Raw genomic sequence first — 20,960 nt, 5'->3', positions numbered from 1 at the left:
ATAATTAATGATGTCATTTAACAATAAAACAGACATTTTTGAATGCATGTCTGCCTAGAACAAACCAAAGTGCATATATATGACCAGGTAAATGCAGCGTCTATAAATTCCCCAAAACTACTTGAAAATCTCCATGGAAAGTTACCAAATCTAAAAATTCATGGAATTTTGCAACTCTTCTATAAACTGAAGTCAGAACACATTTTATACTACAATTCCAGAGTTTAAGTTAAGTTAACTTCAAACTCAACTGTGAGATGTGAATTAACTATGATCATTTTGGAGGATTTAGCTTGGAAATGTTGGAGCTGTACTGAATTAGACAGAGCAGTGTTCCCCTCACTGTTGTACAATCGGTTATTGATATAACACTTGTTTAAAACACACTATAAGAATCAACCATTAGACTACACTGCAAAAAAACCTGAAATCTTATCAGGTGTTTTTGTTTTACTTCAGTAGAAAATGTCTTCATTCACCTGACGAGTCCAGAAAAATGTTTTATTTCAAGTTATTTAAAGATAAAATAAGGTTTGAATTGCTTGCAACAAGTTAAAATAACTGCCCACGGAACAAAAGAAAAGTTACTAGTTTTAAGACATTATTCTAGTTTTAAGCAAATTTTTCAGGGAAATGTCTCTTTCTATTGGCGTTTTTTTTTTTTTTTTACTTGTTACAAGAAATTCAGACCTCATTTTTGTCTTAAAATAACTTAAAACGAGACATTTTCTGGACTCACTTATTGAATGTGGCTGTATAACAAGACAATTTTAACTTAAAATGAGACAAAAAAACTTGATAAGATTACATTTTTTTGCGCTGTTAAAAAACTGTTGAATAATCAGACTGAGTACATGACTGTAATGTAACATTTAGTGCATGAAAGGCACTTTTTAAACTTATTTTCCAGGTGGATGCACCCTGTTAACCAGCACTAACAATGTACCTGTGCTAATGCAGACAACTTTGAATTCAAGCAGGTTGTTTTGACCATGTCTGCTTCTCTAACTGCATTGAGTTGCCGCCATGTGATTGGATGATTAGATATTTCCATTAACGAGCAGTTGAACAGGTGTGCCTAATTAAGTGGTTAGTGAATTTTATTGGTTTTGCACACCTGCAGCTGAGCATAATCTATAAACGCAATAACTACAAATAAATCAGACCAACACACAAGAATTAAATGTAAATGGAAATACTTTATTTCACTATTACACAATAACAAGCTCGGAAAGAAAAAAATTCAAAAAAGAGAAATGGAACAGAATTCTACAAAGCACCACATAATATAGACGACTCATAAATGTGGCAACTGAACCTTATGCTAACTGCCTTTACTCTATCTAAAGTATCATCATCATCATCATTATCATCATCATCATCATCATCGAGAAGTTAGAAATCAGCAAAAATGTTTGGACATCAAGCACAGTCATGCCAGTAATAGTAATATCTTACAGATTCATGTAGCGATGTTTCGGAGTGGGGTAGCGGTGATCCTTGGAGGGTCACTTTACGAAGTGAGACAGAACAAAGAGAGGGATAGAGACAGAGAGAAAGTGGATCTGAGGGAGTTTTAGTCCCATCATCTGTTTGGTATGACGTAGGTTTGCATTTGGTATAAAGAGGAGTTGAGGAGGCAGGCACAGGTCACGGAGTATTCGCAGAAACACTTGTTATGCTAGATGAGGTACCAGATGGGGGGCGGTTACTTTGTACAACATGTAATAAGAGCTAAAAATCAGCAGAAAGTACCTGAAGATTAAAGTTATACAGTTTTCTGAATTTCATTCAATGCAGTTTCCTGATTTTGTGACCCCCATCTATTTAGCAGGCTAAATCCTAACAATGCAAACACTCGATGACCTGCGCCTGTGAGGAGGACAGTGAGGAGACATTGGGGTGGTGTTACTTTTTTTTACATGGAGAACACTGTACAGGTGCCTTCACATCCGCCGGGACTAAAGGCACATGGGGTCCACTGAGCAACAGATGTGTCCATTCTGGAAAAAGGAGAAATCAGAGAGTGGATTATCATCACATTAAGACCTCAGGAAACTCTTTCTGAAGCTCAGCTGATAATGCTTTTTTTTAAAGGTGGTGGCGGTGCTGCTGCAGACAGACTTAGTTTGGCATTTACAACTCCTCTGGGTGTCATTTCAGCACCAACTGATCCTTGGTGGTGACAGCCTTCTGAGAATACAAATGTGAATGCTCTTTGAGTCCTTTTGCTTTAAACTTCTGGGACTGATAAGCTCAAAAGGTTTGCAGCCGCTACACTGTCTGAGCCGAATCACCCAAGAAACATGCCATAGCGCAGCGCACTGTCTGAAAATGATAAATCCCAAAATGTGTTTGAGCTCTTTTTAAATCTTTGGAAGATAATTCGAGGAATATTTATAAGTTTGTCTACAGAGAATGGTCCCCATCGTTTCCTGTCAGGCAGGCTGAATGAACATATTCCATTTTAGAAATTCAGGCGAGGGAGTTTGTCTTGGTGGATTAGCGCTAAAGCTGAAGCTACAATTTAGGCTCACAACTGGTAATGAAGTGGATATTTGTCTGCAAAGCTTAGTTTCTCAGTGAGTCTTCTGTGGCACAAGTATTAAAACAAAAACTTGAGGAGAGCAGCTTTATTCCACCTGATTAACAAGAACCAATTACACAAGTTCAACTCTGGTTTATATGTGTCTGGGGGTTTACTGAACTTAAGCAGTGTGTGCTCAAACATGCTTCCTTGTGAAGCAAGAGCAGAGCAGACTGTTATTAACTGCAGCTGAAGGTGGAGATGAGGAGCTGACAGGTGTTTAATGTGTGGGTCCAAGATTTTACCTCAGGCTTAGAGACGGAATATTCCTTATATGCAAAATATTCGTATTACAACAGCTTACACATGCAGATATAAGAACTATCACAGGAGAAAAACACTGCAGTGAGGTATTGGAGCTGCACTAAAATACCTCTCCAGTCTTATGTCCAGAAAACAGTGTGTCCACTTTTTTTCTGACAGGGCATAAAGGGTTTGCAATTTCCAAACCGTTTTTCTTTGGTGTCTTTTCAGCCTCTGCACTCTACAAACTGTAATTTGTTGTTTGGAGGCTGCCGGCAGGTCCTGGCGCCCTTACCTTGCACTGGCACAGGGTGCACTCCGTGCCATGTTTAATCCAGGAGGAGCCGCTGAAGCGTGAGATGTTGTGCTCGTCGGTGCACGTCTTGGTGATGTCGTTGCGGATGGTGTCGGCTTGGCAGGGATCGGTGACACAGCGAGGACAGCACTCGCCCTCGGGCACCAGGGTAAACTCGCAGTCCACGGGCGGGCACGGCAGAGGCCAGCAGTCCACCTGCCCCTGCTGAGGAAATAATTTGAGAAAAAGGAAAACAGAAAAAAAGAAGTAGAAATGTAAAAAAGTCCGAAATGCATTCTTGCATTTTCAGGCAAAACAAGTTATTAATGCAACTATTTCTCCTGACGCTGGGTATTTGCATGCTACTGGGAGCATCTTCCTCCCACTTGATGACAAAAAAACGCTGTTAAGGTACCCAGGAAATACAGATGAGCAGAGAAATCTTTTTATACAGTCAGCATTTTTTATTTTACACATTGGAGGTAAACGCTCCAGCTTTTTAATTGACTTGTTCTCGTCTCCCTTTTTCATTGTTGTTCTCATATTAATCTGAAACTTTCAGCACACAAAGCCTTATTGGATTCCTCCTGCTGCCATTTTCTGCTGGCTTGAGAAAACAGCTTATATATATATTTTCTTCACGTCCCACCTCCTGTTTGCAGAATCTATCTGGCACTGACCCACTTGTGCTCACATTGCCATTCTGCCATTCCCTACTTGGAAAATTAAATATGAGCTCAGACTGTATATGTTTAAACACACCAAAGACACACACACACGCACACACACAACACACACACACACACACATTAAGTTACCAGAGGCTCGATGCAAGTGTCCCACCGGGGATATTTAATATCACTGAGAATGGTCTGGCTCAGCATTTCCAGGTTATGTAGTAGTAAATTAGTCTGGCTATAAAGCACAGGCTCACGCCTGCTAACGCCCACCCTGTGCCTCCATGCCGAGTGTAAACATTCGGAGTGGGAAATCCCAGCAAGTGGGACTCTTTGCCTTCAGCCGGAGGGAGGGATTGAAAGCAGCCTCAGGTATCTGTCCCATGCTGTGATAAGGGACACTGTTGCCTTTGTCTGTTTATGCAGATGTGGCCTATGATGACAAAGGAGGAAGAGATTTGCGGCACAATCGGCTTCTATTTGCCTTGAGCAGCATGGTGTGAGACTAGATCAACCTTAGACAGGAAGCCGGTCTTTCATTTCTTTTCTTTTGATATTTCAGGAGGTTATTATTTTAATCTGGTTTTGCATTCACATTTCATGCTATCTTACTGCAATTTAATCTCTTTGCTTTTTACAGGGACAGATGTAAGGATTCAGGGCGTTAAAGACTGCATGTCACACAATGCCTCCAGGAGATTAAAACTAGTGACATTTATCTTAGCCCAGGAATTAGCCTGCAGCAATCATGCTCTTTCTTTTATGCGCCAGGACCTGCAGCACAACCTATGGCTGAGAAAATCCATGCTTCTTTGATCTCCTGCAGTCCAACATGATAGCAAATCACAAGTGGCCCCATGTGTGCACATTCCACAAAGGCCACTCTCCTGATTTCAAATGATTGCACAAGTACAGTGTGCAGGGTCCAGGGGAGAGAAGGAGGATTCACATCTTGGGTCTTGGGAGAATGTTTTTGCCCATCTGGCTGCTGTCACTGTGTATTTGAAGCCCCCTGCTGAGCCTGGACAGCCATGGCTCTGCTAAGTGAAGCAGCATTCAAGGTTCATTTCACGTTCCTGTCACGCTACTGGAGCCTCAGTACGGTATCGCTCAGCAGCCGTACCCTTCCCTACCTCTCCCCGCCCTTTCAAGTGCTGCTCTTTGTACTGTGAGGCTGGTGGTCCTTTGCTCTGTCTGTGCATCTCTGCATCCTTAATCGATGGTGTTTAAAGTCATTCTGTGCGTTCACGACGTTGTGAGAAAGCACCAGTATGTGTTAGTGTGGTGACAGGTGTGTCTGCATTCTCGAGCTTCAGTACAAGTGTGCTTACATGTGTCTCTATGTACATATCAGTGTTTGTCCACTCTCTATAGATGGTTGTGTCTATGTGCTCTGAAATCTCTGATGTGTTTGTATCTGTTTGTGTCAACATCTATAAGTGCCGACAGCCTCAGAGAGAGGGAAGCTGAGCAAACCCATTTTCAGCCGACTGTGCCTTCCCGCTGCCTCTCCACTGAGCACTGATTTTTCAAACTCTTCTATAAAGACTTGCTGTAAGCAAGCCAAAACGCAGCCCTCAGGTCCGGATGGCATTACAATGGAAAGAGAGGAGGAGGGAGGAAGGAGGGAAGGAGGAAAATGGCATTGCTGTTGCCACTCAGGCCATAAATCTGTCAAACTGGAACCAACTCATATTAGCTACGAGTAGGGCTGATCTTTAAAAGCAACAACAACAAAAAAAAAAGGAGGGACGAAGAAAAATGAGTTGTAAAGTGCTTGTCTGGGATCCACAGTGAGGATGATTTGTGAGTCAGTGAACAGACAGAGTGACACGGGATGTGGGTGTGGAGCACAGCTGAGTGTGGGTGGGATGAGACAAGACATTCGGGTAGAATGTAAAGCACGACATTTTCATTGTACATGCATGTGGTTGATATGGAAGGGAGCATCCCTGGCAGGATTTATTGTTTTTGCACATTTACAGGGGGACCACTTATGAGAAGCCTTTCTGTTGTTTGAACAGGAGAAGAGTGTAAACCTAGGGAAAGGTCGACAGAACACAAATAAAACAGTGCAAATGTCTTGCTGTGAAAGATTCATGCAGGAGATGTTGTTTTGTTCAGCAGCAGAAAAATGATCGCATGTAGAGGACACTCGACAAACATGCAGCAGAAACTCATCAATCAAAGCAAGAATGCTCTCTGCACACAATGGTGATACCAAAGCCCCATCCAGCACTGAAGCCACACACAATTCCTCCTGTTCCAACCTTGAAAGTATCCTTCAATAAAACGTATAATTCCATCACGGCAGACAACAGTGCAGAAAGTCCTTTGAATCCTTTAAAATCTCTCTAATCGCTCCCTCCCTTCTTTCTACCGGGGCATGAAAAGCAATCTTCATTTTCTCCTCTCTGCAACCTTCCTATTCAGCTCTTAATCACTCCTCCTCTCCTGTCACAAAACTTCTCTCCTTGACTTTCTCTGCAGAGCACATCTCTCATTCATGAGCATTTCCATGGAGACCGGAGTATTTGTTACATTTCTTGTGTGCGCACTGTAGTGCAGCGGTGGATGCACGTTGTTTTAACTCAAACTGTATATAAACATCAACTACGGTGCTCTGTGTGCTGCTGCATGCAGCTCCTTAAGGTTAAATATCAGATGTCCATACTCACCAGGCACTGACACTGCTGGCAGTTCTCCACCCATGTGTCCCCGCTGCCGTACGTGAGCAGACCATTCTGGTGCAGACATTGGCTGCTCAGGCGGGGGTCACACTCAGGGCAGCAGAAGAGGTCGGCGTTGGGGTTGTCGCAGTCGCAAACCATCCTGCGGCACATCACCTGGCCAGCCTGAGTGAGTGGCAGAAACACATACATCACATTAGTATAATGAAACATTAAACACGGTCATGAGCGCATATAGACATGCATGCACAGACAGGGTCTGCTCTATAGGATCATTAAAGATGAATGTTGAGGATAAATATTGCAGCACAGGTTGCACAGTACGTCGCGTAACAGTTCAGGAGCTGCAATTTATGGTTATTCAATGTTAGCTCCTTTCATTTTCACAAACTCTGATGCACAGCAGGTTCTTCAAGAGTTATTGTTCAACAGTGTGACGTTTGACAGAGCGCTGTGTTGTTGTTCCATTGTTTAAGTCATTTTGGCACCATCTCCAAACAAAATAACGCTGCGAATCCTAAAAATCGAATCAATTTTGTTGTCACAAACTTCTCTCAGTTCCCACCCTGTGCTGCTGCGATCATTTTTAAGAGCCTCAGACGTGGTGGGAAATTAATATGGTCATTTTTTTTCATCCAGATATGATGTCTGAGGGTGAAATGACATCATGACTCAGTTTATTATTAATCTACCAAAATGAGAGCGTATTGACATCTGATTTATAGTTTTAAATAGGAAAACGCTGTACACAGAAATGAAAATTATGTCTAGACGAGTCAAGTATTTAGATAATAGCTTTAACAGTAGGGAGGATTTTCCTTAAAAAAGGAAATGTCAACTCTTACAGGAATAATCCTGCTCAATCTTCACTTCTGGGCCTCTATACGTGTGTGTCAGTGTCTGTGTCTGCCTTAAACCCTCTCCTCTGCCTATATGTTGATGTTTTGGTTGTATTGGGACATTGGGCAGAGAGTAGGCGTGGTTACATCAGCCAATCAGAGCCCGCCCTGTGACTCTGTGTGTTGATTAGCAAGTGGAAGAAGCAGCTATGACAGAGGATGTAACATGGAGAAAGAGAAACGCAAACAAAGCCTCTCCCACTTAAAGACACGATGCTGCGGTGGTTGCTGGGCTGGTAAGTGTGTTCACATAGTCAAAGTCGAAGGCGGTGTGTGTGTGCTGCTGCTGACACTGAGCCAAGGAGGAGGAGCCTAGTTTGAATGTTGTGTTTACTAATAAGTAACGAAAAATTCTTGCTGACCCTACCTTTAAGTTTAGTTCTTTTTAGTTTTAGTGCAGAAAGACACTTGGCTGCTGTTCAGGATTGCAGCTCGAGGTTTATTTGCCCACAAGACGCAGGATTAAAATTTGAAACTGATTCTAAAATTTTCTTCTCTGTTCAAATATTGATGACCTTTCAGCATAGTTTCTTTATGGCTGCCTTATTCAGGATTCTGAACCCCTTTCATGCCCAGAGACTGCAGCTGCACTTAGAGTTTCTCTAATTTGATTTTTTTCTCCTGCCAATTAAATCAAGGCACTTTAATTTCTTAAATGTTTTAAAAATGAGTGACCCCCACTGACAAATGCACTGATGCGGTAAACCCCACCCATCTGCTGCACCCCTGCAGACTCAAACAATGAACTATTTGCATACTGTGCAACCTCAGCATGGACACATCCCAGTTTGTGTGTCTCCTGTGCTGTTTGACCTTGGTTTCTTTCCATCAGTTAGTCACAGCAATCTATCGTACATCCAGCTGTGTCCACCCAAATCCAAAACAATAACATGTTTACTCCTCTGCTTCTTGTGGCCCTAGATACAACTAATTTTGACAGGCAGCTCCTCAATCTCTCAAATCAATTAATATGAGTCATTTAATTAAGGAGCCATTTCTGCCCTGGTCCTTTGTAATCAAATGAATAATTTGCTGCTTGATCATTCACCACCGACACTAATCCACCATAATCACCTTCCAACTACTGCCAGACACTCGGCATTTGGTTGAGTGAAAAGCTGAATTGCTAAGTATGACTGGTCCGTGACCTCATAATCATGGAGGAAAAAAGTGCTCGGATGATGGAGTGAGTTTTCCGGATCAAGTATTCCCAGATTCCATGTCACTGTGGTGTCAAATAAAATCAAAATAGCAGCTTCCAAAGCTTGAGTCACTTTGATGGACCTTTAAAAATCACCAAATAACGCTCACGCTCTGTATTAAATTGCTCATCACAGAGGCATCACTGTCATTTTCAACAGCGCTGTCACATCAGGGGCTTATCATGCCAGTGTTTTCATCTGCACTCTCTTTTTTGTCTGTGCAGAAATTTTTCTAGGAATTTCACCCTTTTGGTTATTTTTTGGAGAAAGACGACGGACCAGGGCAGTATTTCATTTTGAGCAGAATTTGATTAGTCTTGTGGAAATGAAGCACACCACTGTGTTCTAATATTTCTGAAAATTACTTGGCCCTGAGGGGTCACTGAGCCCTGTCACATCAGAAGAAGGCAGAATAAAATTCTCCATTGTTTCACTGTAATTACAGACAGAACCAGAAGCTGGTGCAGCAGAGACACAGCCTGCTCATTAACTCAAAAGAAAAGATCAAGGCTAAAAAATGATGCAGAAATGACACACACTGCTCGCACTTCCCTTTGCAGACATAAAAGTCTTTTGAGAAACAATGAAAGAGTTATAAAAAAAAATCCAACACTGTTTTTTATTTTGCAGCAAGTCCTTTATGTTAATATTCATGACTCTTAGTCTTAAAGTTCCTGTTGGGATTATTTTTTTCTTCCATAAAGCTGATTTTTAACTCAGTTTGATGTGTTGAATTGTATTCCCCTTATTGCTTTTTATTGCTTCTATTAATTTTCATCATTTCATCGTCTATTATTGTTTTTTTACTGTTTTTATCTGTAGTTAAGGATTTTGTACAGCACTTTAGCCAACATTGTTGCATTTTACTTATAAACAAAATTTAGGTTGACATTGAAGTTGGTTTTGGCGCCCCCTGTGGACAGAGAAAAACATCTTATCTCCATGTTAATATATGATAAATACATCTTCCTTTGAATCTCATCCCCTGCTGTGTAAAAATAAACACACTTTGTGGTGGTGTTAGCCGGCACTGAAATAACTTTAAAATCATCAGTCTTGTCGCGTCTTGCTTCATTTTGCAGGTGTTGTAGTTCATGAAGAGGAACCAGTAAAAAAATTCAGCCTGTTTCATCAGCCGTTAAAACTCCTCACAGGAGCTCAGGTGGGAATTTTTACACAAGAAGCAGTATTTGCATTTATTTCTGGTAAAATGATGATAAACTGTAATTTTACTCTTGTTTTCTCCTCTGAGCTCTGTTTGGGTCTATGAAAATTTCCCATAAAAACATCTACCCTTCAGCTACATAATGTCAACTTGTCAGTTTCTAAATCTGCCTGCTATTTGATACTGGAAGGGTGATTTAAGAGACTTTGATTAAAAAAAAAAAATTAACATTTCTTTTTTAGAACTGAAAGTCATAAAACCAAAACCAGGAGCTGAAAGACAACAAACATGGGTTAGGGTTGTGATAGTCACTTCTGGGTAATTAAATACAAGTAGACCCTTTATTCATCCATTGTTTAAGTGTTGGTAAATAAGTAAAAAGAAGGAGGATAAAAATAACTTTTGTACCCAATTTTTCATCATCAAACATTTAAGGGGCAATAGTTAACTCGTAAGATTAAAGTCCTAAATACGTAAAACCTAAGTGGTACACACGTACCTTCCAAGTATTTTAAAAACTTGATTCCCAAAGTAGTTAGACTTTACTTCCATTTTTCAAAACTAAATAGCTCAGTTTTCCATCTTTTATGTGGGTTTTACTCTCTTTACCTAAAAACCTCTTCAATCTGCATCTAAGTTTAATTTCTTGCATCAGAATAGTAAACACTGCATTCAAAGATACTCGGCAGCAACTTACCTTGACTAATCTTCTTGCACATTGCTATGCCTCTGACTCGCAGATGGAAATACTGAGTTCTAAGTTAACTTAAGCAGTTTTACCTGAAAAGATGACTATTATTCTGCTAAAGGTGGTGATTTTGTTGAAATATCCGCACTCTTTACCATCGTAAGTAAAGCTAATAGCGGCATCACTGCACCAGAAAACTAACAAGAGAGAGGGACAGAAAGTCTTACTCATTCAGAGACCAGATGGGTGCAGTGACAAAAGAAGGATTTTCATTGCTCAGCTTTCCATGATGCTGAGCACATTTCCTCTATTTTTATACCTCTCCTTGTTTTTTTTATAATCATATTGATCTTTCCACGCGTCCGCCTCTATCTTCGTCATCCCATCCGTCTACCTCTATTCTGCTTTTCTCTGTTTATCTCCCCTCTCTTTGTCTCTGCTTCCTCTGTGTCCATCTGCCTCTGTTTCTCACCTGACAGGAGCACACAGAGCACCTATCGCTGTCCAGCACCCAGATCTGCCCGCTGTGCTTGACCTTGTTGTCATGGATACAGTCGCCCGTGCAGTTGTGCCCGTGGGGGCACCGGCAGTCATAGCCTCCGTCCAGGTTGAAGCACACTGTGTCGTTGGCACAGGTGTTCCTCCCCGTCTTGCATTCATTAATATCTGCAGGGAGCACAGAAAAGATGACATCATGCATATGCTCAGAGCAGGTCACACAGCTTCTGCGTGGCTCTTTGAAATCTGCGGTACAACCCCAAAATGTTTGCTTTATGTGACATGGTGACAAGAAAGGAGCATGTCCTGTCATACCAGAGTTCAAAGTGCACCAACAGAATGATGGGAATCCACTTTTTTGTCCTTTGAGGTGGAAAATGGCCAGCACAATGGTGTCACAGCCTGAAACTGGGCTCTGAAATGCAGCAACCCATCCGATCTGGATGGCAGCACGCAGTAAACAGCTGTAATCTAACCCAGAAACCTACTTTTGGTCAAATTATAACTTAGCTTTGAGAAACCCAGACAGGTTCAGCTCTTTGAGAGTGCCTCGAATGTGTTTTTTTTTCTGCCTCTGCTCGCTTTGACAGCTAAGATGAGGTCAAGGAGTGGAGCGGAGCTAGCACTATTGTTACAGACAATGCTTCCATGTTACTGAAGATTGAGGGTTTCTACTCTGACAGCTGACATTTCTTCTCATAGGACTGTATCAGAGAGAATGTTCCAGAAAACAAACAGGCTGCAGCAAAGTGACAGTTTGGGAAGGAAACAGACTGATAATGACACACCTATCCAATCATGGCATCATTACTTACACAAGCGGAAAATAAATCTTATAAAACCTCAAAGTTCAGGGAGTTTTTGATGAGGGGTGACTCATGTGTTCCAACATGGTGCTGATTAATAAAAAAAAGACATAAAAAAAAGGCTCACTCCAAAAAAAAAAACAGGAATCCTACAAAGACTCTTACAGTTCTTGATGAGACTCAAAATTAGGAGCTGTTTCATGGAGGAGTAACCATGTGTTTTCAATGATGAGGCATTGTGGGCCTATAAGGGGAAATAAAAGAAGCAGGCTTCATTTAAAGAATCTTCCTATGTCAAAGGGCCTGATTTACACTGTGGAGGGGCAAAGATGCTGTGTTTACTGCAAGGCAAACAAAACACAACTGTTCAGAAAATCATCCCTACTCTAAAATCAGTTGTGCGCTTACAAAACCCCCCCCAAACAAACAAAAGATCAGACGCCACTTCAGTTTGCATAGCGCATGAACCAACCTCATGACCCTTTTTTTGTTTGCACCTGTGTTTTTGAATCAATGAATGTCATGTCTCTGAAAGTGGAAGCTGTTGGTGTTTACAAGTTAACGCCTGTAAAAGATAATGAGATGGTAGAGCTGTGTGTGCACATGGTAATAAAAAATAACCCACACAGGAAAGAAAAAAGAGAATCTGAGAATATCTATCAAGAACTTCAAATCCGACAACTATGCGCTAAACCAAGTTTTGGAGAATTTTGACTCATTCTGAAAAAATGGTAGTGCTACAGGAAATGAATAACGCAGAGGCTAGTCAATTCTATTCACTCTGGCTGGGTTTCCATTACACTTTTTTTCAAAATAAAAGCGATATTTCTGAAGTTTCGATAAAGAGCAATTGCCTTGCCAGTGTTTCCATTACGACCGGAATTGCGCACAACTTGAGTACAGTAAAACATAATGTCCGTCCATACGCTGCACTCATGGTGATTCATGAACATTAGTGTTTTACTCCACCCCTCCCTCCTGCTGCTCTCTGGCCTGCTCACAGCCGTCCTGCCAGAGTCCGTTAGTGTGGCAGTGGACACGTACAAGGAGGTGAGGGAGGTGCGTTGTTATGACAATGTGACATTTTTGCGAAAAAGGTGTCTCCATTGCACTTTTGCGAATAACTTCAATATTAAAACATCTGAAAAACCACCACATGAGAGCATAAAAACTTGTTATCGAAATTTGAGAGGTTTTTTCGAAAATGTGGCTTTTCAATTACCAATTTGATATTGCGATTTTTACGTTTTGCGTTATTCTAGGTGTAATGGAAACACAGCTACAGAGTGGAAGACAGAGGTTCAAAGTGTGAGTGTACAGGGCATATGTCAGATCAAGCAAGTTGAAATATTTGATCTCAAAACACAGGTTTAAAAAAAGAAGAAAGTTACAAAAAAAAAACACAAAAAACAAAAACAGATTCTCTTATGTGTGAATTTGTTTGGTTTTAAACCTAAAAGGGTCATAACTCCAGTCATCCTTGTAGTATGAAGATCTTAATTTAATTTAACCTTTATTTAACCAGGTAAAAGACCCATTGAGGTCAAGACCTCTTTTACAAGGGCGACCTGGCCAAGAGAGGCAGCAACACATGTCACAGTAGACAAAACAGAGTACAGCAATAGAGATTAGAATACAAACAATAAAATGCAGGAGTTATCATAAGAAACAATTTAAGAACACAGGCACTGTTGAGTGAATTCACGTTGTCGGTTTGACCATCGCTACCCTGGCTTTGTCACCTCTTATGGCGGAAAAAAAGAAAAGTGGGGAACAGATCAAACACTCTCAGTTTACATGGCTTCGTATACAATTTTCCCCCTATTTGATTTATGTGTTAGAATGATGGATGACGCATGCAGTTAAAAATAGTTTTTGATTTCGTGAGGCAGTTTGGACCAACTTATCAGTTTTTCCTGACCCACACTTTTGGTGGGGGCCACCGGCATAAGTAAAATAACATGATACATGTGGAAAAATAAAAACACATGACTTCAGGAGAGTAAGAAAAGTAATAAATAATCATTAAAACGGGCTAGTGTAACAGTTAAAGCATATTACAGCCCACCACATGAACTCATTAATTAAGAGGCATTAAAAGAATCAGTTAATAAATCTATTTTTCGGTTGGTCACATTGCTACCTCTAACACTGCAAAAAATGAAATCTTGTCAAGTGTTTTTTTTTCTTATTTTATGAAAAAACTGTCTTGTTATACTCAATATAAGCCACATTTAACTTGTCAGTCCAAGAAAATGTCTTGTTTTAAGGTTATTAAAGACAAATATGAGGTATGAATTGCTTGTAACAAGTACAAAAAATCCATGAATGAATGGAACATGAAAAAAATGTTAGAAAAAAATGCTTGAAACTAGTATAATGTTTTAATACAAGTGACTTTTTCTTGTTCTACTGGCAGATTTTTTTAACTTCATACAAGTAATTCAGACCTGACATTTGTCTTTGAATAACTTTAAATAAGACATTTTTATGGACTGGTCAGTTGAATGTGGCTTAAGTCTAAAAAGACATTTTCTACTGAAAACGAGACAAAATCATTTGGTTAGATTTTACTTTTAATGTAGTGTAGGCAAAGTTTCAGGAAGTTGCAACCTAAAATAGATTAAATAAAACACCCGCTTTACATTTTTCCCTATTTGTTTACAGAGAGAAATGGTGGCCTTCTCACCTACACACGACTCCCCGTTGGCAGAAAACAAGCCGTTGTCATGGTATCCATCGCGGCACTCACAGTGGTACCAGCCGGGCAAGTTGACACAAGTAGATTTACTATCACACTCAACAAATCCGTCCGCACACTCATCGATATCTGCAGAGAAGAGGGGGATAAAGAGAAAAAAGAAAAGAGGAGTGTTTCAACATCTCTATACGTCACTATCATGTTGGTTAAAAAATAAACTCTATGTAGAGACTTTGAATTATTCATTTATGACACTTTTTTGTACTGTCTGCAAAAAAAATTTATAAAGAGATTTAGGGAAAAAAAAAGGCAAATCAAATCAAATCAACTAAACTCCTTGCAGTCTGGACGGTACATGGAACCACATTCCTGCCCAGCAGGCATTTCTAGCATTGACTACCTCATAATAGATACAACATCATGTCTAGCATCTGAATGGATCTGCTCCAAAGGCTTTATTGATCAGGCATTGTTGCATATCCAGAGAAGGACATCTGTATCATTAAGAAAGAGCAGGGAATGAATGGATGGAACACAACAAACCTTTTCTTGAAAGAAAGACGTTTAACAAGCTTTTTCTCTCAGGTGTCACTAAAGTATCCGACACATAATCAAATGGATCAATTGCTAAACTTTGACGAGACGTACACATTTTCTGCACAGTGACGTGAGAAGAAGCTCTTCAAAGGGCCTCAATGCATCTCTGCAACGGCAGCCTGTGGGCGTTTGTCAATAGATGGAGCTGCTTTTTTTCCCCCTCACAGAGCTCCACTTAGAAACATCCTTGACTCTGCCTCCTCCTTCAGCTCTTCTCTTTAACAAAAGACTCTGATTAAACGCTCTGGCTTTCTCCTCCCTGTATTTTTTGTTGTTTTTTGTTTTGTGTTCGGCTCTGTCATTCTGCATTAGGCTGTTTTTTAATCAGTGTTCCTCTCACCCCTCTTTGTGTTTACAACAGGCCAACATTCGACCTTATATTCCAGTAAGCAACTTCTCTATGAACATATGCCTTGAACAAATCCAATATAATTTTCAATAATAATAGAAACACACACATACACATTCACAGGGAGGCCGATCTGTCTGATATTTCAGCTAGCATTTAATTAAACTAAGGGCCAGGCCCACACAAGAGAGGAAATAAAGCCTGTTATTACACAGTAGGGCTAAATACGTTTGGGCCAGACATGCACCGTGATTAAATGTGCCTGCATGGCCACTGATGGCTTTTTTATGATTGTGCATGATGCATGATGCTCTGTGCTCATTATGAAAATGGCAATGTGTGCTGTGTGTGACCTTCTCCCAGCCACTGCCTGCAACAGTATCCCCCATAGAGCGACAGACAGCCGGGCTCATGGTCCCCCACCGCCCAGCCGGTAATGGGATTAAGATCTATTGGCTAATGAGCCCTCAGCCTTTTAATAGAATTTCTGCAGCAGATTAACCGTTGATCAAATGTCCCACAGATTAGGGACTTATCTATTTAAAATTCCCTACATTTGTCTGTTGAGAAGACAAAACATACTGTGTGCTCTTCCTCTGTTTTTCTAAAACTACTAACTATTCTTGGCATAATTTAAAGCACAGCCTCACATTTTACTAATGACATCAGCCTCCTGGGAGCAGCACACCTCATTTCACCTCTAAGGATAGCAATGCTTGGGTAAAAGGACACAGTTTAAAAAACATGAGACTATAGGAAACGGTATAACTAGCCTCTCTTTGAAAATTTAAATGAATTCTCCCCACTCTTGACAGGGAGAAATATCCAATGCTCTTTGTTGCCTGTGAATCTCAGCATGATAAAAGAACAGGGAGCTTTTAAAAGGAAGAGCTAGACGAGGTGTATCGCTCGACTTAAAAAAAAATAAAATAAAAAAAAAATCAGCTGAATTTGTTCAGATCGTCCTCCTCTTCCCAATAAGTCTGCATGAAATTGTTCAAAGTACAACCGAGCAGTCAGACACTATTTATAACAGACACTGATGGTGAGCTCAGTCTAAAAATATGCAAATGGTTATTTTCAGACGGTTTCATTCAGGCGATTCTTTTAAAAAGCTTGACTGTCTGGCTACAACAACAGAGGGTTACACCCTGAACAGGAAAATATTCACTTTCATGTGAGCCAAACCTGTCAGCTACAATTACAGCACGACGCTTCTCAGGCTGCTGTCAGATCAACTTTTTAAAAAATGGAGCCCTGTTTTAGGATGGTGAAACTCGCTGCTGTCACACCTTGGGCTCCACAGGATTGAACGTGTGAGGTACGGCGAGGATATGACACGCGAACAAAAAGTCGTGCCTTCTCTTTTGTCATCTTGCGGGGTTGATAATGGAAGATCGTTGTAATTTAATCATCAACAGTGACGCTCAGACAAAGGCGCTGCCTGGAAGCCTCTGTCTGGGCTGAATCTCAAAGCTTTTGTCAAATCACAGGCGTGTACTATTTTTACCCGTTTAACCAAGTTGTGACTATATCGTCAAAACGAGGGCACCTGAGAAGGTGAGAGGTCATGGAGGAAGAGTTATTTTAAAGTTGTAACTGGGAAGCCACTTAGAGAAACGGGAATATGAGGAGTAGCAAATGAGCAGAAGAAGGGAAAGAAAAGGAAGGAGGAGACAAAAAGGAGTAGGAGGAAGAGCAGGAGGAGGACTGCAGTTATCCTACTTGTTATCTTGAGTGGCAGTCTGGAAACAAGCGCTCTATTAAGGCGGCTCTTGGAGGGCAAAGTAAGGAAGAAGCACACAGACTCTTCCCTGCACCCTCCTGGGCTTGTTATGCCACTCTGCCATTATACCCCCCCCCCCCTTTTTTTTTCATCCTTTAGCTTCACCTTCCTGAGTCACTTCTCAGCTTGTGTGCTGTATCTCCATCTCAAAGCTAAGGCGTCACCTCTCCTCATTCCTGCAGTTTGTCTTCTCTTTGAGCAGAAAAAGGCAGAGTTTAAAGTTTAGCCCAGCCTGCCCTTGTCTCTTTGATTGTCCCCGCTCCTGCCAACCTCTTCACATTCTGATCTCGGACAGGTGCGGCTCTTTGCTTCCCTCCACCCCTGTCGCTGCTCCATTCCTAAAGTCTTTCTCCCCTTCCTCTTTGACTGACAGAAAACCCCCGGAGGTTGGGATTCAGCTCTGCTGTGTTGCATCACTCAGCATAGAAACCCAGTTACAGCTGCTACATGAACATCTCCAGCTCCACTAACCTAATTCAATCTGATTTCCATTTCTGTAGAGGTCTACCTGATAATCCTGACAGGCTTCAGGAGAGAAACATCCCTGAATCTCAGCTGCACCTTTCCTCCAGTTGAGCCAGATGCCATTTGAAGAATAAGTGGTTTTTGCATTTGTCATATTCGATCACGTTTGCCATGACAGCTGAGAAAGGCCGCTCAACCTTTTCGTCAATAATAATGTGTACAAAGCAGTTAGTGGCTTGCAGCAATAAGGTTTTGTATGGCTGCTCTTTTACGTACAGTTAAGTGTAATTGAGTGGATGCCACTGGTTCTCAGTCTTCATTAAGCCAACTCAATCAATCATCATGGAACCTGAGGCCAATTGAGTCACACGCTGGGGTCCTAGAGATGAAACAGACTCTTCAACGCAAATCCATATCTGCAAGTACTTGAGAAGGAGAGCAGATGAGTAAACATGAGTGAATTGGAAACAATCAGCAGCTCCAAGCGCAAACACGATGTAATCACTCTGCATCAGGTACCTATAGCTACAAAATCCCTCCATCCTTCAGAGTAAAACTGAAATCATTGTTAAAATCCTGCACCATAAGCTGTCACAAACGAGTGGGCATGCGTTTGAGAAAGATTGTTTTATTATCCAGAGAATGATTCTTCAGATAGGTGGAAATCTTCATCAGTTTCTCTCGGTGTGGGAGGACAGATGTATATGTGTGATTAACAGTTTAATGACTGCCTTCTTAATAGAAACATTTCAAACACAGCCACATTAGTAGCTGTAGGTTTTTTTTTCAGTAACAGCAGTCAGAGTAAACACATGTAGTGTGAAAAGTGCTGTGAACCAACAGATAATCGTGTCTTCTCGGCTCTTTAGGGTGTTGTAGCATATTAGTAGTCTCTATCACATACTGGGACAACTTTGCAGTTTAGACTGGGGCTTGCAGATCTTGACTATTTAACAACTAATAACAATTTTTAAGTAAAATGAGCAGTGAAGTTAAGATGCTTCTCCAAGGATGTGATGGCGACCAATTCAAAGCATGCAATGTATGGTATAGTTGTAGTTTCAGTAAGTGTGTGTGTGAACATATTTTGCGCTGTGTCATGTAAAATCACAAAGTGTGGTAGATACGAAGCAGACTGAACTATGATCAATCATGCTTTTTTGTGAGTCGTCATATTTTGACTTTCTTGCAGGAATACTCAAGATCCATCTCAAAATGAGTACCGTGAAGGACGTCTGCTACAGTTGTAAATAAATTTCTGCACAGTTTAATGTCAGGCTAGAAAACAAACCCTTTATTTTATACAGAGCAAGCACAGCAGTGTCAAACACATATAAAAGCTAATCTCATCTTCAAAGAGGGGACGATACGGTACCAATGTCCAGTACCTGGCAATCAGTATTGGTACTTAACAGTACCAATTTTTGGTACTGTAATATGTATTTCAAATGTGTATAACAAAGATCAACTTGTTTAGTACTGAAATCTCAAAGTTTTTTTCAATTTAACACATTTATTTCTCAATAGATAACCTTGCAATGCTGTGTTCATGTCCAGCATGGAAAAAAATCACCTACTTTTCCACTCCCTCACAGTTACAAGGATGTGTTTAGGCACCAAAACATGGTACTTTTTGAGTTTACATGAATTGGTACTCAGTACTACAAATGGAATACTGTTGGTACCTTTAAACTAGGGCTGGGATTGCATGCTATTCTTACAATTTGATTCTATTACAATTTTTGGGGTGGCGATTCAATTTAAATTGTCATTTTTGACATTTACGATTTCTGTGATTTTTAGTTTTTTTTTACACAAGACCATAGGAAAAAGTTAAATGATGATGATAATGTCTACAAACCATATCAGGAGCCATATTTTCCCATTAAATGCACATCACGCGAGTCAAAGAGAAACATTTCACCCTCTGCTGGAGGAAAGTGGTATTTTTTTCCAATCCTGTGTGAATTTAAAAAAAACGTTTTTTTTTGACAAAGAATCCCGATTTTGATTATCGAACAAAAAATCCTGATGCATTGATTTTCTATTTTTTCTCCCTGCTCTACTTGAAACATACTTAATTAGGTAGCCATCCCTAGATTTCTCACATTTTAAATATTGATAATGGTGTTGGATAGATTCTAAATGTGCAGATCTTAAAACTGCTACATATTCGTATGTTGTAGAAATCCCAGTCTGTTTGTTAACTGCTCAAAAACTTGTGGTCTCTTTCCCACATGTCATTCCCACTTCCTGCTGTGTCATTTTCTGCTCTATCTACTGTCCAAAAAACAGACAGTCACACATTCTCTAATATGTCCATCCATGGCTTGAACAATGATGTAAGCATTATTGTTCAGTTTAAGAAAACTGTGGGCGACATCTGAGATTGAGACCATATTTATACTATCTTTGTTTGTAACCAGTCACTGTGTGATGTCATCATAGTGTGTCATATTACTGACCTTTGTGCACTAACATGACACGCTGTCACGGACTGCGCAGCAGGAACCATTAAGGTCTAATGGTTCAGGACTAAGGCTTCAAAGTGAAGATTACTGCACCACTGTTACTGTCCTCACCATTCATAGCACAACATTTATATTGCGAGGACCACATCCAGCAAGTCTTAAACATTTTGTTCACTGCAAATTTCTAAAATGGATTAGAATTGTTTCGTATCCCATTCAGCAAAAAAGGGTCAACACAGTATGTGTTCATGATTCTTTGAGACATTAGCTAGAAAGCAGCAGACCAAGTCTCAGCAGACCCTGTTGTGTTGCTGGGCGGTTGTGTCACTGTCAGTCAGCAATACAACCGGGACTTGTAGCAATTTGACTGACACAAGCACTAACATGAGATTCCCTCTTGCAACCCAAAATAAGATAAACCATGTATTTTTGACTTTTTGATACCCATTATTGTCTCAAAAGGGAAAAGATCACATTTGTAAACTACACCAGAGAAAATGCATGCCGTGTCGTTTCCACTGGCCTTTCCAGCTGTGCAGCCGCAGCAGTGAGCCATCCCTGGGAGATGTGTCATTTAGGTAGAAGCAGCTCAGCTAAACGTCGGCTCTGGCCATTAGCGGGGCCTAATTAAGACACACTAATTACGGGTGATGGAGTGAGTGCTTTGTAAGGCCGTCTCTAAATAAATAATGAATACATAATCACTGTGCTTAAACAAGCCGCTTGAGCTTAAACAGTCACAGGCCCCGGGGCCTTGTGGGTAGATTGTGCAGCAAAGGAGGGAGAGAGGGAGAGCTGCAGAGAGGCATCATGGGAGCTGTCAAAGAGGGCTGGAAAAATT

General features: G+C 40.7%; 1 protein-coding gene across 2 annotated transcripts in view; it reads right to left on the bottom strand.

Moving 5' to 3' along the window:
• Positions 1-1,179: 1,179 nt before the first annotated feature.
• nell2a (neural EGFL like 2a) overlaps positions 1,180-20,960 on the bottom strand; it is a 99,214-nt gene continuing 79,433 nt past the window's right edge. Inside the window, exons 16-21 of one of the 2 annotated variants that reach the window (XR_012598895.1) lie at positions 14,440-14,580; positions 10,919-11,112; positions 6,481-6,657; positions 3,126-3,350; positions 1,888-2,003; positions 1,180-1,649 (exon numbers count right to left, since the gene is read on the bottom strand). Coding sequence is in view for 1 of the 2 variants with exons in the window: in XM_074677799.1 (XP_074533900.1) it covers positions 1,962-2,003; positions 3,126-3,350; positions 6,481-6,657; positions 10,919-11,112; positions 14,440-14,580 (779 nt within the window). In the remaining variant the exon portion in view is untranslated. Of the gene's footprint in view, positions 2,004-3,125; positions 3,351-6,480; positions 6,658-10,918; positions 11,113-14,439; positions 14,581-20,960 lie in introns of both variants that reach the window. The other variant, XM_074677799.1, reaches the window with a different exon arrangement.

Source organism: Halichoeres trimaculatus, unplaced genomic scaffold (genome assembly GCF_033239565.1).
Source record: "Halichoeres trimaculatus isolate MK-OKI-2021-1 unplaced genomic scaffold, fHalTri1.1 fHalTri1_scaffold_10, whole genome shotgun sequence".
Classification (NCBI taxonomy): Eukaryota; Metazoa; Chordata; class Actinopteri; order Labriformes; family Labridae; genus Halichoeres; species Halichoeres trimaculatus.
The sequence above is the reverse complement of the archived record's forward strand: the minus strand, read 5'-3'. Positions and strand labels throughout refer to the sequence as shown.